At 47.7% G+C, this 17,984-nt stretch overlaps 1 protein-coding gene and 1 non-coding gene across 2 annotated transcripts; one reads left to right on the top strand and one right to left on the bottom strand.

Annotated features, from left to right (window-relative positions):
- Positions 1-3,580: 3,580 nt before the first annotated feature.
- LOC116908547 (L-amino-acid oxidase-like) lies at positions 3,581-10,400 on the top strand. Its single transcript, XM_032911747.1, has 6 exons — positions 3,581-3,808; positions 4,343-4,455; positions 5,161-5,362; positions 6,496-6,564; positions 8,086-8,222; positions 9,569-10,400. Exons 1-6 carry the CDS (start codon positions 3,581-3,583, stop codon positions 10,398-10,400), a joined length of 1,581 nt encoding a protein of 526 aa, XP_032767638.1.
- Positions 10,401-17,848: 7,448 nt separating this feature from the next.
- On the bottom strand, positions 17,849-17,920 carry Trnae-cuc. The gene has a single exon. It is a non-coding gene; the product is annotated as a tRNA-Glu (tRNA).
- Between the last annotated feature and the right edge of the window lie 64 nt (positions 17,921-17,984).

Raw genomic sequence — 17,984 nt, 5'->3', positions numbered from 1 at the left:
GGCTGGCTTGAGCTACCTGAGATCCTGTCTCAGTAAACAAAAACATATTAATCAGGTTGTAGTTACCTTATTGTTAAAAAATCAGAACTTTTTTATTCTTTCTCTCTTTTTTTGGTACTTTTTAAACATATACAACACACACACACAATATGTGTATATGAGTGTTTTGCTTGTATGTCTGTGTACCATGTGTGCAGAGGAAGGCATTGAACCCTTTGGAACTGGCGTTACAGATGGCCGTGAGTCCCATATGGGGCTGGGAACTGAACCTAGGTCCTCTGCAAGAGCAGCCAGTGCTCCAACCACTGAACCACCTTGCTAGACTCTTGCTGTGGACCGAACCCAGGGCCTTGCTAGACGCTCTTGCTAAATCCCCAACCCCGTTTTTATGAGGTAGAGTTTTTCAGAGTAGTCCTGGCTGTCTTAGAATGTGCTCTAGAGATCAGGCTAGCCTCAAACTCTGAAATCTGCCTGTCTCTGATTTTTTTTTTTTTTTTTTTTTTTTGAGCCAGGGTCTCATGTAGTAAATTCCAGACTAACCTGAGCTACTTTGAGTGAGGCCTTACCTCAAAGAAACAGACTCAGGACGTGAGGTTTCCTTGTCCTGCTCCCCACTTGCAGATTTTAATTCATTTCTCCAACGAAGTCATTACACTCACTACCCACATTGTTTCTGTGACCACACGAGGGTCCATGCAGATGGACAGGTCAGACATGGCTTCTGATTCCAGCAGACACGTGGATTTCTCAGTGGTCACCCCACCATAGACACAAGTCACAGCCACTCTTTAGAGCAAGGGGTGGGTGGAGGGACGCTAGGGCTGTGGATCTGGGGCCAGCTTCAGCTTGTGTAGTAAATGCCTGTGGTTGCCTGGGCCACCACAGGCTTCCTGGCTGTTTGTTTTTTTCCTGTATATAGTTGAGGACTACAGGTGGTGGGGTTGTTGTGATAGCTCCTGGACTGGAAGATGCTTTGTTCTCCTTTGCTCTGCTTTGTAGTAACTGTGTTGGAATGGCTCTCCAGGGGAGGGCAACTGACAGGAAAATGAGAGCAGCCTTGTACAACTTCCTCCACTTGGGAAAACCAGCTTGAGTGCAGTTGTGATTCCCAGAAGGCCCAGCCTTCTTAAAGGGACTGCTGGTAATTTCAAGCACCAGCTCCCAGCAATGCAGTTCAGGTGATGGCTGCATACCGTATGCATGTGTTAAAGTATTGTATTGAATCACGCTCGTATAGACAATGAATAAATAAATGCAAATTAGTGCCTCACGGGGAACAAAGAGGGAAACCCCGAGACTTCTGGTTTCCAAACCGGTTCGAATCCACTTCCTTACTGCTAACTAGCTCCACTTGAAGACAGAAGAGATAAGTGAATCCAAGGTGTGGAAAATAGGCTGGATTCTGGTGACGGTGACAGTGACGGTGATGGTGTGTGTGTGTGTGTGTGTGTGTGTGTTCATTTCTCAAAAATAATTATGAAGCCAGATGACAAGAGCACAGGTTCACAGAGGGAGTCTAGAGACTAGGGTAGGCCCTGAGGAAAGCAGACAGAAACAGATTGTAAGGGTGAGCAGAGGGATGAGCGACAAGTCCAGACGAAACCCTGGCTCCTAGCCGCAGGCCTGGTGTCTGTGATGATTGCAGAAGGTGGAGGAAAATCTCTGTCCGTGCGTTCTTCCCTCTCTCTACGCGGCTGCTCCTCCGTCCGACCCACTGTCTTTCTGTCTGCTTCTTCCCTCACACGCGTATTTCTCAATTGTTGGGTGAACTGTTAGGAGTCAAGCTCTGTGCAGATGAAACTGAATTCTGATTCAGGCTGGATAAGACAGGTTGAGCAATTCTCTAACATATCAAATATGAGTATTGAACAGGGACACAGGGACATGGTGCTGGGTGGGGTGAGCGAGCAGCCAGTCACACACGGCTGGCAATTCCTCTGCTTCCGTTCTCTGTCATGCTACCGGGGTGTTTCAGTGGCAAACTATGTTTTGGGAGAAAGGCACCCAATCAATCTTCTCTTCACCAACCTGGGAAAAGATGTTGAGGAACAGCCTGTCTTAGTCAGCTCAAACTGGGGAAGAAAATACCATAGAGGACATGAATGGGTGTCTCAACCAAGGTGTTACGGCTGGGTTTGGTCTCTTTAGAGGTTCCTCATCATAGCCTCATCATGGGTATTGCCTTTCAGTGTGGGCATCCCTGATGACCCTCTCTAGTGTTCACACTCCCTCCTCCTTTTTATCACCTCAATATTACCATTACTTTTTTGAGAATTTCACACAATGTAGCTTGATCATAGTCACCCCCAACTACTCCCTCTAACTCCCCAGACCCACCCTCTCTTTCCTACTCCTACTATCTGTCTTTCTTTTCATTTCTTTTTTCAGAAGAGACGATCTCAAAGTAGGCATAAGTCCTTCGGCTCCTACAATCTTTCTACACCCCTCCACCTACCCCTCCCCGTCTTCCTCAATGTTCCTTGAGCCTGAGTTGTAGGGATTATGTTGTTGATGTATCCTGGGACTGGGTACATAGCAGTCAGTTGTTCTCTGTGTTTTGACTGGTTGTAACATTCTGTAATGGTCTCTGCTGCAAAAAGCACCATCTTTGTGAGGGGACAAGGGCGTCGCTTCTCTGTGGTAGAAGGTTAAGGATGGGATGCAGTAAGAAATTGTACCGGTTTAGGGAACAGCCTGTGGTTCCTACCTTTAGGGCCTATGTCTTGCACTCTTCTTATGAGGATATCACATCGGGGGAGGACCCAGCTCACAGCTTCATTCGAACTCCTCACCTTTTCAACGGCTACCATCCGGAAATAGAGTTGCAATTTTAAGATCTCGTGGTTTTAAAGTCTCAACATAAACGTTCTAGGGAGACTCAGTTCGTCCCATAACACAGACAATAGCTTTGAAAATATGAACTCAACTGACACAAAATGCACACCTCTGATTGACTCCCAGATGGAAGGAGTGACCGGCCTTTCCCACAGCTGAGTCGGAATGGAGAGAATCGCATCAGAAGTGAAGTGTGGGACACAGGCTCTCTGCGGGGGCAAACCCTAACTTCAGGGAGCCATGGCCATCTCTTAGTGGCAGCCCTGTGATGATCCTCTGGGGCTTAGGAACCTGGTGATCTATCTATTGCTTTGTTACATAAGGTTTCAGGCTCCCGCTCACTGGTCTTCCACAGCGGTGCTTAGGTAAGGGTCTTCTCGCTGCAGACAGTCTATCCACCTCAAACGGTGGTGGAGATGGAAAAATGTGGTAGGAAAAGCTATGTCATCTAGGTGCATGACAGTCCCACTGACTGAGAGGAAGGAAGGTACCTTGGGCAGACATTCATCCTATGTCATTTCCCGGGTGAGATGAGAGGCTTTGGTACCTGAGGGGCATTTGTGGGCCAGCAGGAAGAGTAGCAGGTAAGCTGGGGAGGACCCGTGACTAAGGCTCTCTTTGGTAGGGGAGTGCCTGGAACGTTGCGTCATAGGTCTGGTCTGGTGATAAATCTTCCTCAGATCAAGGGTTATGGCCAGTCCTCCTTCATCCCCAGGCATTTGCTCACCTGCCAATATCCACAGCTATGTTCCCAGGCTGGCTGGCTCTCATCTTCCTGTCCGTGCTGAGCTTGAATACTCAGGCCTTCAACAGCAAGCTTGTCAAGTGCTTTGAGGATCCCCAGTATGAAGAGCTACTGCAGCTGGCTCGGAATGGACTGGGGCAGACAGCCGAGAGGAAGCAAGTGGTGGTGATTGGGGCGGGCATGGCTGGACTCACTGCTGCCAAGATCTTGCAGGATGCTGGCCACCAGGTATGTGATTGGGCAGGGGAGGATCTCTTGTGGGAAGATTGGGCTCCAAACAGGGAGGCAGAAGCCCAAGCTGTGAGCATCCCTCGGGAGATGGGGCCAAATGAAGCTTCAGGGTTCTAGAGTAGCTGGGGTAGGAGGGCAGATAAGCTCGCTCAGGAGCAAAGACCAAGTTTCAGAAAGAGGCAGGAAGAAGCTAATGCTGTTGCTTGGTGATAGGGGAAGGAATAACCTGTGGTTTTCATTCTTAGTACTGAAAAAGGAAGAAAAGGAGAAAGGAAGGGAAAGAGGAATAGAGGAGGGGGAGAGGAGGGAGGAATGAAGAAGGGATGAAGGGATGGAAGGAATGAGTAGGGAAGGGAGGGATGAAGGGATGGAGGGAGGGAGGGAGAGTAGGGATGGATGGATGAATGGATGGATGGAAGGAGGGAGGACTAGGAAGGGAAGTAAATCTGGGTCTGTCACAGGGAAGGAGGATGTTGTATGGAGGGTATGTGACAAGCCTCATTGGGTTTATTAAAAGAGCTGTCTTTCCAGGTGACTGTCCTGGAGGCCTCAGGACGTGTAGGTGGCAGAATCGAGACTCACCGAGTCCCTGGAGCGCACTGGTACATAGAGCTGGGCGCCATGAGGATCCCTATCAATCACAGGTACTCTCGAGAGCAGTAGTAGCAAGGAAGGGAGGCCGGGGTCAGGGTTGTCACACCAAGAGGCCAATGCGGACAGCAGTGGATGGATGGATGGATGGGAACCCAGGGGTTAGAATCTGACTCAACTCATTTGCCAGCCCCGGGGCAGCCTAGGAGCCTCTCCCAGCCTTGGTGTTTAATCCATGTGAGACGATAACTGTACTGGGCTTGGCTGCCAAGCAGGCTGGGCTGAGGATCACAGAAGATAGGTGGTCCAAGAGAAACCTGTGGCCAAGTCAAGAGCAGTCTACTGAGTTTGCGAATGACAGGAAGCCCAGCACCCTCCCAGTAGGACCTTTCTGAATGGGTGAGGAGTTTGGAGAATGCAGCTAGAAGGTTAGGGAGTCGTGAACATAGCCTCTAAGAAGGATAACACCAAGGAAAGACTCCAGGAACATCCCCCCACTGGGCCTCCGGGAACTGGAGTGGTCATGTTTGAAAATGGGAAGGTTGCAGATTCCACACAAAGTGGCAGAACTCTCTGCCAGCGTAGGTCACTAGCAGGGAGTCTTGGCCTTATGGCTTCTAATCTAGTGTGATGACCAAGTACCTAACATCCCTTTCATGGAGGAAGGGGCGGGGTGGTCTTGGTGAATCCAAGGGAGACAGGAAGTAAGCCCAGAGAGCAAGAGCAGAAACTGAGGAGTCTTTGACCCCCTTCCACAGGTTTTCTCATGAGCTCATCAAAAAATTTGGACTGATGCTAAAGGAATTCTGCCCTTGCAACAATCAGACCTGGGTGCTGGTCAATGGAGTTCGGCAGCGCTCGGGGGCAGTGCAGGCCGACCCTGGCCTGCTGGGTTACTCAGTCAAAGCTGATGAGATGGGGAAGACAGCAGAACAGCTCTTTGATGCATCTCTGAGAAAGGTAAGGCAAAGAGAGGGGAAATCCCCCTCTTCCCTCAGAGCCACCCTGCAAACCACCCTCAAGTTCCTCTGGTTTCCCTGGGAGGAGCTTAGAGAGACCATGAGGTCCATGAATACAGGAAGTCGCCTACAACAGATTGACCACTATTGGCCTCTCTCCCTCTCATGGACTCTGTCCCGTGCCAGCCATTGGCTGTTCGGGGAGTATATTCTCAGACCCCAGACATCTGTGCATGTACGACATGTATAAAGTAGCTACAATGAAATCCTCACGGTGGGACCAGGTTCACCGCAGAATGAGACCTACAAGCTGGACTCAGGGGTTAGATGTGTTGTGTGACCCCACGAAAACTCTTGGCGGGCTCCCTTCTCCTCCCTCCACATTTCCAGAGAGCCTCTCGTTCCCAGGTTGTTGTGAGGCTTAGGTGACGGGGATGTGTCACAGTGATAAGATAGTGGCAGTTGCAGGACCAGTGCTCAGACCACAGCTGTCATCATGACTGACGGTTCCTCAAGGAAGAACAATAAGCAGCCTGTCTGAGCTGCCTGCCCACCTTTTTGACCTGGCCCTGCAGTGACTATGCCTTTGTCTCCTCTGACCCATGGCCTGAGGGGACCTCGGTGTGAGGGATAAGCTCAGTGGGAGCAGAGAGCACTCCCTGGAGGCTTTTGCCCAGGTGTCCCTCGGTGCTGTTTGCTGCTCACTCAGGGTCAGCAGGCCCGGACTCTCTCAGGGGCTCTGTGGGGCCAGGCCCTCTGGCTCCTACCTGCTTCACGGGTGCTTAGAAGTCCACAGAAATGTCAATGGAGGACAAGGAGGTAGATTCCCCATGTGTGGGTGAGGTAGGGAACCTTAAGGCTGACAGGGGAACCTGGACACCTACCTTTGTATGCTTGGTGTCTATTCAAGGAGAGGTGAGATTCCCATCATGTCAGTTTTAGGACACAGTTCTGGATCCCAGGATTCATATAAAGTCACACACACACACACACACACACACACACACACACACACACACACACACACACACACACACACCATGAACAAGCATGGTGCAGGTGCATGGATGGGGCAGGGTTAACAATCTATGTGGGCCGACCCTCACCACCTGTCTGCCATGTCTTCCCTCCTAGATTGTGGAAGAGCTGAAGAACAGCAGTTGCCAGGACGTCCTGGAGAAGTATGACTCCTTCTCCACCAAGGTCAGTCCTGATACCGATCCAGGGCGGAGGGAGGATGGATGGAAGGAACTAAACAGAAACCATTCCAAGGAAGGCAATCGAGGCTACTTTTTCCAGAGCCTGCTGTATCAAAGAAGTCCTCCGTAACACCTGGCTAGTCAAAGGCAGATAGAAGTGTGGGAAGTCTTATATAGGTGTGTGTTACTTAATGTTTCAAAATGTGTCTTTAGATGTTTACATAGTTCTGCAAAAGTCGCAATGCTTACTTGCAATTTGCCGGGTCACTTGGCTACATACTGGCTGAGGACCACTGTTAAATGAATGCAGTTAACCACTGATGAAAACATCTTTTGTTAACACATGACCACTGTGAAAAAGCAGGAAAGGCTGGGGTCATGGGTATAAGAGCTGATCTGCCACATGTGAGGCCCTGGATTCAATCTCCTGTGCTACAGATACAAAAACGCAAGGAGAGTTCCAGATGTAGCCCTGATGGGAGGCTCTTGGCTCATGGGTGCTGGAGCCAGCCCACTGGTGGGCCTGGCGAGGGAAGGATAATAGGTATTCTCCGGCTGATCCTGAGATAGAAGCTGATAGTCACTGTCAGGTCCTGACCATTCTAAGTAGGTTGTGGTTTGCCTCTGTGGGCTGCTTGCTTCAGATGCTGGGTGGATCAAAGCCGGTTGTCATGTGTAGTCTGACCACTGCATACTCAAGGTTTGGTATAAAGAAGAGAGAGGAGATGAGAGAATAAGGACAAGTTGGAGATGGACAAGACCTACATCCACTGTAATACACACTCAGACTTGGGGCACAGAGAACCTCTCTGAACCTTGATATAGACGGTCCTAACAGGTCTGACTTGTCTTCAGGCGCCCTGGTATTGCTGTTCCTAGGATTTTGTGGCCCTACTCTGGTTTAAATGAGTATGTTAAGAGGCATCCCCCTCCCCCAAACCAGTGGTACCCAAACATTCTAGCCAGGCCTTTAGCCCTACCTGCATTGGTGTCAGGGACCAACTCAGCCCCCGGGCAAACTGGATGGTCATTCAATCTAACTAGTGAGGCCATTCCAGCCAGGTTTGTCATGTCCATGCTGGCTTATCTGAGACAATCAGAAGAGACAGAGCATAGGGCACAAGCAGGGCAACAGGTGCACCCAGAGCCAGCTCTGAGGTCACTTGCTGATGGAGCGGCTGATCAGCAGGTGATGGGGCAGGAGTCGGATGGATGTGGAAACCGCGTCAGCTTTCCCAGCTAACAAAGCAGGACTCCTTGCCATAATCTGAGAAGACTGCAGGAATTAAAGGCTGAGAAGAGAGTCTGTAGGCTGAAAACTATACCTAGTATAGCTATTTTCCCTGTAGACCAAGGGGATCATGTCTGGACACATGCAAGGTAGCCTTGGGGCCCAGAGGGTGCAAGCCTATTCTACCCTATCCAGGTCTGTTCCTTGTTATCCCTGGGTAGAAAGCAAGTGTTCACATATTGTCTCCTGGTACCTCCTCACCTTCTTGCCTTATTTCCTCACGCACGAGGACAGGAGTACCTGATCAAGGTGGGGAACCTGAGCCGGGGGGCCGTGCAGATGATCGGCGACATGCTGAACACAGACTCCGGTTACTATGAGGCCTTTACCGAGACCCTGCGTGGCATCATCTCCTTTTTCCAAGAGCCCCGGTAAGAAATGGGGTCACTAGTTACTGTTGATGATAGTAGTGAAGAGGGGTTACTAAGAAATCAGGAGAAAATCCTCCCTAACCCCCAGAATGGGAAGCCAGGTGGTCTCATTCAGGAGGAAGAGACAGGTAGATTTCGGGGCATTAAACACCTAGGGTAGAACTCGGAGCCAAGCCTTCTGCTATGTTGCCTACCTTGGGACGCCACTCTTGAGAACCTCTGAGTAAGGTTACCAGAGTAAGTAACCAAGTGTGTTACTTACAGCCTCATCTGTTCTGTGACAGGGACTGTCACCTCAGCCCTGCGTCAAGGGACACTTGTCATCCTCCAGCCTGGGAAGACTGGGCTATAGGGATGTAAACCCAAGGCTCCAGTCACCACTGGTCACTGACCATGTGATCTGTAGCTATAAAGATAAAAGGGCGCCAGGCAAGGTGGTACACACCTGTAATGCCATCATTCAGGAGGTGGAGGTGGGAGGACCTGAAGTTCTAGGCCCAGCTTATCTCAAAACAACAACAAAAAGATAAAGATGAACTGGTTTTGAAAAAAAAAAAAAAAAAAAAAAAAAAAAAAAAAAAAAAAAACAGGCCACAGGGCACCTGAACAGGCCTGGGGCATCGATTTATCTAGACATACTGGTTTTTTGGGCCTAGACCCTACCCTTCTTATCAACTTAAATCTGAGCCAAGAACTGCCTTTAGGAAGCATGGTGGGGTTGGGGATGATGGTGGTGGGGGTGGGGGGTGGTGGGGGGGGTGGTTGGGGTGGTGGGGGTGGGTGGGATGGGGGTAGTTTCAAGACAGACTAAATAAAACAGCTCTGCAGTGCTTAGGCTGCTTGCCTTGAGTAGTCCCCTGAGGGCATTATGAAGGGGTTATAAGAATCCTGGGCCGGGCCCGGGAATCTGGCTTAATTGCTAGACAGTTTGTCGAGCATGCCTGAAGCCCTGGTTTCCGTCTCTAGCACAGCATAAAACTGGGAGGGGCAGCAAAAGCCTAGAACCTCAGCACCTGGGAGGTGGAGGCAGGAGGATCAGAAGTCCAATTCTGGGTCTTTGTCAGTTTATGACCAGACATTTTGGGTGGCGAGAGCTCGGAGCAGGTGCTCTCTTCTGATTGGTCACTGCAGAGCAGATGCACCCTTCCGATTGGTCACTAAAGCAGTGCCTTTCTCTAGTTCCCTGGAGCTAACAGACACTGTATGGCCTTGGTTCTTTGTCAACTTTTTATCCCTGTAAACATATCTGGGACGTGTTTGAGAAGGGACTAAGTTGTTGTCTAGTTCCAGCAGCCCGTCCTCCAAAGGGCCTGTCCATCAATTCCTCTCTGCTGGTTCATTCTCAGGTTCGATGAAATCGTTGGAGGCTTTGACCAACTCCCCCAGGCCCTGCACAATTCTCTCCTCCCAGGGACTGTCTGGTTCTACTCACCAGCAGAAGAAGTAGAGAGGTCTGGAGACTATGTTCATGTCACCTACAAGACACCTGACCCTCTGCAGCCCAGGGCGCGGCTGACTGCGGATTTTGTGGTGGTGGCCACCACTGCTAAGGCTGCCCGCCTCCTTAGATTCCAGCCACCTCTCTCTCTTAGCAAACAGGATGCTCTGCGTTCTGTCCACTACAATAGTGCCACCAAAGTGATCCTGGCCTGCAAACAGCGTTTCTGGGAACGAGACGGCATTTTCAGTGGCAAATCTACCACCGACCGGCCTTCCCGTTTCATCTACTATCCCAACCACATCTTCCCCAATGGTGCGGGGGTCATCCTGGCATCTTACACCCTGGATGATGACTCTGTGTTCTTGACAGCCCTGGACCACAGTCGGGTAGTGGACATTGTTCTGGATGACCTAGCTGCTATTCACAATCGTCCCAAAGAAGAACTCCGTGATCTCTGTCCTTACTCCGCAATCAAGAACTGGAGCCAAGATCCTTATTCCATGGGTGGCTTTGCCTTCTTCACCCCCTACCAATATGTGGACTATGCCCAGGAACTCAGCCAGCCGGAAGGGCCAGTCTTCTTCGCGGGTGAACACACAGATCTACCCCATGGCTGGATCGACACTGCTATCAAGTCAGGACTCAGGGTGGCAAAGAACATTCAGGAATCTGTGAACTTGGCTTTGACAAGGAACCCCAGAAATATAAAAGAACACTTCTCCAAAAGTGAACTGTAAACAATTATATAGGCCCTGAGAACTTGGGGGATTCCAAACAAGTTTGTCCATCAGGACACAATACAAAACCTACTCTCACCCATCTTTGCCTTCGCTCAGAAACTTTACCTGAGGCCCATGACTGGAGGAGCCTTGAGGTAACAGACTACCTGTGACCTTGGTTTTATGACAGGGGCTCAGCAAGAACTTGTGGCATAGAGATTAAAAACAATAAAGTTGAATTCAACTATCACTGTTTCATTTTTATTTATAAATTTTTTAAATTAACTTTTATTTATTCAGTGTGTGTGTATTATATATGCAAATACCATGGTTTGAGGCATGGAGGTCAGAGCAAAATTTTGGGAAGTGGGTTCTGTTCTTCCACCATGTGCATCACAGGGACTGAGCTCAGACCACTAACTTGGCCACAGACTTCTTTCCCCTCTATGCCATATGGCCAGCCCAAGTGTTTCCTGACAGTCTAGTGTCATCTAAATAATTTCAGAGTAGAGTCCCGAGGGCAGGTGAGACCCTTGCCTTTCTTAGGCCTCTTTTTTATTCCTTTATCTGAGTCTGGTCCTAACTCTCTGTCTTACTTTGCTATGACGACATCATGACCAAGACAGCTTACAGACAAAAGAGTTTATTGGTGGCTTCCAGTTTCAGAGGGTGAATCCATGGTCACTGCAGTGGGGAGCACAGCAGCAGGCCTATAGCTGGCCTTTGCTGCTTTGTGGGTTCTTCTTTTTCCCATTCTTTATCTCCCCTTTCATCTACTACATGAGATAGAAGGAAAAAAGGGAGAGAAAGAGAGAGAGAGAGAGAAAGAGAGAGAGAGAGAGAGATCCTTGCTAATTTCTTTCCTTTTGTTTCTCTTTGAGCGCAACTACTAACAAACCACCACCAACCCCCTGAACAAACACCAACCCCCAACAAACCCATCTCTCAGGGCCCCAGTATTTACATAACCTCTGAAAAGTTTCCAAAAATTCTAAATATCACACAATTGCAGAAACTATCTACAGCTGGCAAAACCACACTTTTGCTAGAGCATGAGGCAAATCATAGTCTGTTGCTGTGGACAATTCAAAGCAGCCCAATATCCCCACACCTGGGATTAGAATGAAAACATTTTCTTATGATATTTCTGTGCTGTTTTAAAGAGACCAACATTCCAGAATTCTCACTACATAGGCAGACATGGCACTGGAGCCATAGCTAAGAGCTTACACCTTTATCTGAAGATGGAGGGGTGGGGTGGGGTGGGAGGGAAAGCTAACTGGAAATGCCATGGGCTTTTGAAATCTCAGAGCCCACCTCTCCTCCAACAAGGCCACACCTCCTAGTCCTTCTCAAACAGTTCTATCAACTGGGGATCAAGAGCTCAAATGTATGAACCTATGGGGATTGTTCTCCTTCAAACCATCACTCTCTCCCTTTCTTCTCCAGTTCTCTGCCTTCCATGACTGAATTTTAAGAGGAGTTGAGATGTAGGTTACTTGAGGCAACTTACTCCATGCTTTTCTGTGTTGTTCCAACAGTCTCAGTGGACAAATTCTAATAGCACTATTTCTGTGATTTTTCAGGGTCAAAACTTGGGCCCTGGAAGCCTCAATAAGTTAGGTTTGTCTACCATCCTGAATACACCACTTAGGAGACAAATAATATGGTCAGCAAGATGCCTCGAGAGGTAAAGACACTTACCACAAAGCATGATGATTTGAGTTCAATTACCAGGATGCAAGTGGTTGGGGAAAACTGACTCACAAGTTGTCCTATGATCTCTGCACATGATCCTGGAATATGCATCTCTCTGTCTCTCTGTCTCTCTGTCTCTGTCTCTCTCTTTCTCTCTCTGATAACTGCATAGGCACACACACATAACTCCGGGTTCAGTGGATCCAATCCACTCTTTTGACTTCCACAGGCACTATATGTATATATTGCTTGTACATACATACATGCAGGGAAATATTCAAATACATTAATAAAACCTTTAAAAAGAGAGTAAGCCAGGTATGGTAGTGCCACACCTGTAACTCCATCACTCAAGCTCAGGAAGCAGACACAGAGGAATCTGTGAGTTTGGAGCCAGCCTGGTCTACACAGAGAGTTCCAGGCCTGCCAGGGCTACCTAGTGAGACCTTGTCTGGGGAGTGGATAATAATAGCTTAAAGTAGAGAGAAGAGATTTATTCAGTGTGGCCACACTTTGGAGAATAGTCAGTCCATCTTCAGGATTCTGATATAGGCTTAAATAGAAAGCATCAGGTTTGATAGCAAAGCAATTCTGGTCAAGGTGTGGTCTTACCCACATTGATCCATCCATGTCTCCATTCCAGTCTCTCCTGTAAGGTGGCCTGAAGGTTGTGGGAACCGAGTGAAACCCTTTCTTGGGAGACACACTCCCTCTCTGCCTGGCACCAGCTTTAGTTTTTCCTTCTCCAAGTAGACTTCTGGAGGAACTCCAATTCCTGGGGCCCCTTGTCTCAATTGTCTAATGTCCAAAGGGAGGACCCAAGGGTCTCTCCGCAGAATACTTTCATTCTCGCCACAATCACAAAGCTGTCACCCCAGATCATTCCTTGTGCCCATACGATACCTAGTGATTCACATTGGAGACTTGCCACAGTCGGTGGGTTCAGTGTTTGATGAAGACAATGTCTCAGAAGTATTCTTTCTGACTTCTGTGCCTGTCCCCAGACCTAAGTGTCCTGGCAGACCCAAGAGGAGGAGCGTGGAGATGGCAAAGTTGATGCCGATGATGTCTTTTAATTGGAGAGATGAGAAGATGAAGGACATAGAGATAGATGGGTCCTAGGTGAAGCCCATCATTTGACAGTGACTTGTCCTGAATTTTGACTCTTGGAGTTGTGAGTCACCCTGAGGGTCACAAGAAGAGACCAAGTGGCTACACAGTGAGGTGACAGCTCAAAACTAGGCAACTAGGCACTGTCAAGAATCAGTGAGATAAGGCTGGGTGTCGGTGGCCTACACCTTTATTCCCAGAATTGGGGAAGCAGAAGCAGGTAGAGTCTGAGGCCAGGAGAGTGAATTCCACAGGATAGTTTTCTATAGAGATTAAGGCAGGGAGAGAGAGAGAGAGAGAGAGAGAGAGAGAGAGAGAGAGAGAGAGAGAGAGAGAGAGAGAGACAGAGACAGAGACAGAGACACAGAGAGATATAAACAAGCATGGTAGCTATTCATGTGGGCAGGGTAGGCATTATTTTATCCCCTGGGGCTGTTCACCAAACCACAACCCTGACAAGCAGCTCCAGACAAAACAGTCAAGACCTCACCTCCGTAGCATACCCGGAAGGCCTTTGTGCAGACACTTGGGCCACAGATTGTTTCTCCCAAGGCTGACTCATCCATCCACCTATTCTCTCTCCCCGCAGAGAGCATTGAGCTGTGTCCTCCCACCTCAGAAACTGGGTCGAAAGCAGCTTGGAAAGAAAGAGTGTACTTTAGCTCACAAGGCCACGTCACAGTCCATCTTGGCAGGGACTTTAGCAGCTAGTCACAGTCAAAAGCCGAGACGTGACCAGGAGAGATGGCTCAGTGGTTAGAGCCCTTACCACTTAGTCATGAGAACCAGCGTTTGCTTGTCAGGAACCACAAACACCTGTAACTCCAGCTCCAAGGGTCACACTCTTCTAGTTTCACTGGGTACCTGCACACACATGTGCACATACATTCACAGACACACACACACACACACACACACACACACACACACTGGCTCTTGCAGAGGAACCATGTTCTGTTCTCGGCACCCACATGGTAGCTCGCAAACCTCTGAATTCCAGCTCCAGGGCATGCAATGTCTTCTTCTGACCTCTGAGGGCACAAGGCACAAGGCATGCACATGATCGACGTACCTCCCTCCCTCCCTATACATACATGCAAGCAAAACACTCAACAAATAAAATAAATACATTTTAAAAATTAAAAATAAATACATAAAATAAGAAAAATAAAACCTTGAGAGAAAAAGGAACAAAGAGAGGCTGGAGAGATGGTTCAGTGGTTAAGAGCACTGATTGCTCTTCCAGGGGTCTTGAGTTCAATTCCCAGCAACCACATGGTGGCCCATAAATAAAGTAAATAGATCTTTAAAATTAAAAGGAGCAAAGAGAGGATATGGTAAATAAATGCATGCTTTGTGCTTAGCGTCTTTTTCTATTCTTTTTTATTTTACGTATATGAATATGCTGTAGCTGTCTTCAGACACACCAGAAGAAGGCATCAGAGTCATCGTGTGGTTGCTGAAAATTGAACTCTTACACCATTCAGGGCCTCAAACTAGGAGTGGTGCTACCCTCTTTCAGGCTGGGTCTTTCCACATTAGTTAAGGCAATCAAGATAATCTCCATTAGACGTACCCACGTGAGTTGCTGTTCAGGGAGGCCTTAGCATATCCTACAATGCATCCTCTTGCTATTCCTCGTGGGTGTCCACCAGAGCTAGTTGCTAAGACCCTATTGCTGAGATATCACATGCTCTGAAGTCAAGTGACAGAGAAATCAAATCTGCCGGCCAGTTTTTATAGGACAAGAAGGCGCCACGCAGGCTGCCAGGAGCGAACAGCACCAATGGTCATACCCAGTTAGGAACCCTACGAACTAAACTACCAACCTTCCAGGTAACATATGCTTACGGCTGCAATAGTGGTATGACTATCACAGGGAAAAACCAAACGTTCTCCAGTCGGTTTTAAGCCTGTTCCACAAGATAGAATTCATACCTGGCTTTGTAAACTCAGTTAAAAATCCATGGCCAAGGAGGTACTCCATCCTGGGTGGGGGGAACTTACCACTACAGCTTAGCTAAGTCAACACAGTGTCATGGTGCCTTACGTGCATATTCACAGACGAATGCTGTTCTACATTTCAGAGAATCTTTACAAGGAATGGTGACGAGGGCAGAGACACATGACTGCTCACGGCACTGAGAATAAGTGACTGCTGCATGCTCAGCTCTAAACAGGACACTGATAGATACTACCTCGTCTAAAGCTTAGTGAACAATTCAGAAGACGGGCCAGACAAAAAAGTGTAAGACCAGAAGATGGGGAAAGGGGCTATGAAACACCATCTGGTTAAACTCAGGGGTGACAAAGCAAATAGTGTGAATAGGGGAAAGAGACTTGGGGGTAGCAACAGGGGTGGGAAGAAGGTAAGAAAGGCTAGGGTGTATTCAGAATGCTGTCATGTGCACTATGAAATTGTCGGATACCTAAATGAATAGACTGTATGAGGGGGAACATAAGGAATTTACAAGCAGGCAGTGGTGGCACACACTTTTTTAATCCCAGCACTTGGGAGGCAGATGCAGAAGCAGGCGGATCTCTGAGTTTGAGGCCAGCCTGTTCTCCATAATGAGTTCAGGGCAAGCAGAACTACACACCGTGTCTCATAAAACAGCATCCAGTTTTCCCTGTACCATTTATTTAAAAGACTGTTTTTCTCCAGTACAGATTCTTGGCATCTTTGCTAAAAATCAGGTGGCTCTGTATCTAGGTCTTCTATTCTGTGGTTTATGTAAAGATCTGTTGTTTGTTTTGTTGTTGTTTCAGTACCATGCTGTTTTGTTACTATGGCTCTGCAGTGTAGTTTGAAGTCAGGTTTAGTAATGAATGCTTCCAGCAGTGTTGACTTTTGTTCAGAGTTGCTTTGGCTATCAAAGGTTTTCTTGTGTTTTCAAGTAAAGTTTAAGACCCACTTTCTATTTCTGTGAAGAATGGCATTATGATTTTGATGGGGATTGCACTGAATCTGTAGACATTCGTTGGCAAGATAGATCCATGAGCATGAGAGGACGTTCCATCTCCTAGAGTTTTCTTGTATGTCTTTCTTGATTTTTTTTTAAACATTTTCATTGTAGAGCTCTTTCACTTCATTGGTTAGGTTTACTTCAAGGCATTTAACATTTTCGAGCCAATCTTAAATGGTATCTTTCCCTAGATTTCTTTCTCAGTATGCTCATCATTGGTGTATAGGAAGGCTATTGATTTTTGTGTTCATTTTGTATATTACCAGTTTGCTGAAAGTGTATCAGCTCTAAGTGTGTCCCGGGGGAGCATTTAGGGTCCCCTGTATATAGAATCAGATCACCTTTAAGTAAGGTACTTGGACTTCTTCCTTTCCCTCCTGTAGCATTCTTATTTGTTCTCTTGTCGTCCTGCTCCGAGACTTCCAGCTTTATCCTGAAAAGGAGAGGAGAAACTGAATGGTAGTTTTAGTGGGAAAGTTTCATATTTTCTCCATTTTGTTTACTGGTGCCTGTAGGTTTGTCACATGTAGCCTTTATTCTGTGGAGATATATTCCTTCTATTTCCGTATTCCTTTAAGGCTTTATCATGAGGCAACATTAGGTTTTGTCAAAAGCCTTTTCTGCATACATTTTACTGAGATGGTGACATGGTTGCTGTCCTTGACCACTTGCACAGTGTTTTATATAGAGAGATTTCACATGTTGAACCATGTCTTCATCTCTGGAATAAAGCTAACTTGACTAAGGCAAATGATAGTTTCCATGCAGGTTAGAATTTGATTAGCAAATATGTTGCTATGAATTTTCACAACTATTCCCATCAGGGAGATGGTTCTGTAGTGTGTGTGTGTGTGTGTGTGTGTGTGTGTGTGTGTGTGTGTGTGTGTGTCTGGTTTGGGGGGGAGTGGGGCAATAGTGGCCTATCAAAAAGACGTCTGTAGTGGTGTTTTCCTTTCTGTCTTGTGAAGTAGCTTGCAGAGCATTGCTGGTAGTTCTTTAAGGTCTGATAGAGTTCAGGAACGGAAGAATTAGGAGCATTTTGTTAGGAAATTATTTTATTTTATTTGAGACAGCGTCTCACTATGTAGCCCTGGCTGGTCTGAAACTCACAGTGTAGACCACGCTGGCCCCACATAGGGATCCAGAGTCCTGAGCACAGGGATCAAAGGCATAAGCCATCTTTCTCAGCAGATTTTTATTTTCGATCTTGCTCTTTTCTAGGCTAGCCACGTTGCCCTCCTAAAGGCCACTATCATCAATAATCTATTTTCAGAGAGAAAAAAAAAAGGGACATAATATTGAACAGGATTGACTCTCGGTAAAGAGAGAACATCAGTGTTTGCAGCGCGGTTTGAATTATTTCTATGTATTTTCTAACTAGAAAGGCAAGTGCCGGGAGAGGGAGCAACTCCCTTCCTCAGGAGCTACTGTGAGACGCCCCTGGGTGTAGCTATGGGAATCGCTGGTTCTGAGGGGGAGCCAGGGCGCGGTGGGTGCTGCTTTGTGTGTTTCTGAAGACACAGTATTTCAGTTTTTAAGCATGGCCGGCTGCCTGCTGGTGTTCAGAAGTGCAGTATGGCTCTCTGTTAAAACAGAAAGTTACCGAATTCGCTCTCATCTGCACTTCTTAAGTGTTTAGTCTGATCTTTCTTCAGTAATGAAATTTAGAAAATGAGGAGAAAAAAAATGTACTTCCCTGACCGGGAATCGAACCCGGGCCGCGGCGGTGAGAGCGCCGAATCCTAACCACTAGACCACCAGGGAAGAGATAGTAGCTGGGCTCTCGCGGCACTAGACTAGGTGACGACAGTGGTGACGAGGACCTGCA

The sequence above is a fragment of the Rattus rattus genome, chromosome 9 (genome assembly GCF_011064425.1).
Source record: "Rattus rattus isolate New Zealand chromosome 9, Rrattus_CSIRO_v1, whole genome shotgun sequence".
NCBI lineage: Eukaryota > Metazoa > Chordata > Mammalia > Rodentia > Muridae > Rattus > Rattus rattus.
This window is presented reverse-complemented; position numbering and strand designations above follow the sequence as displayed.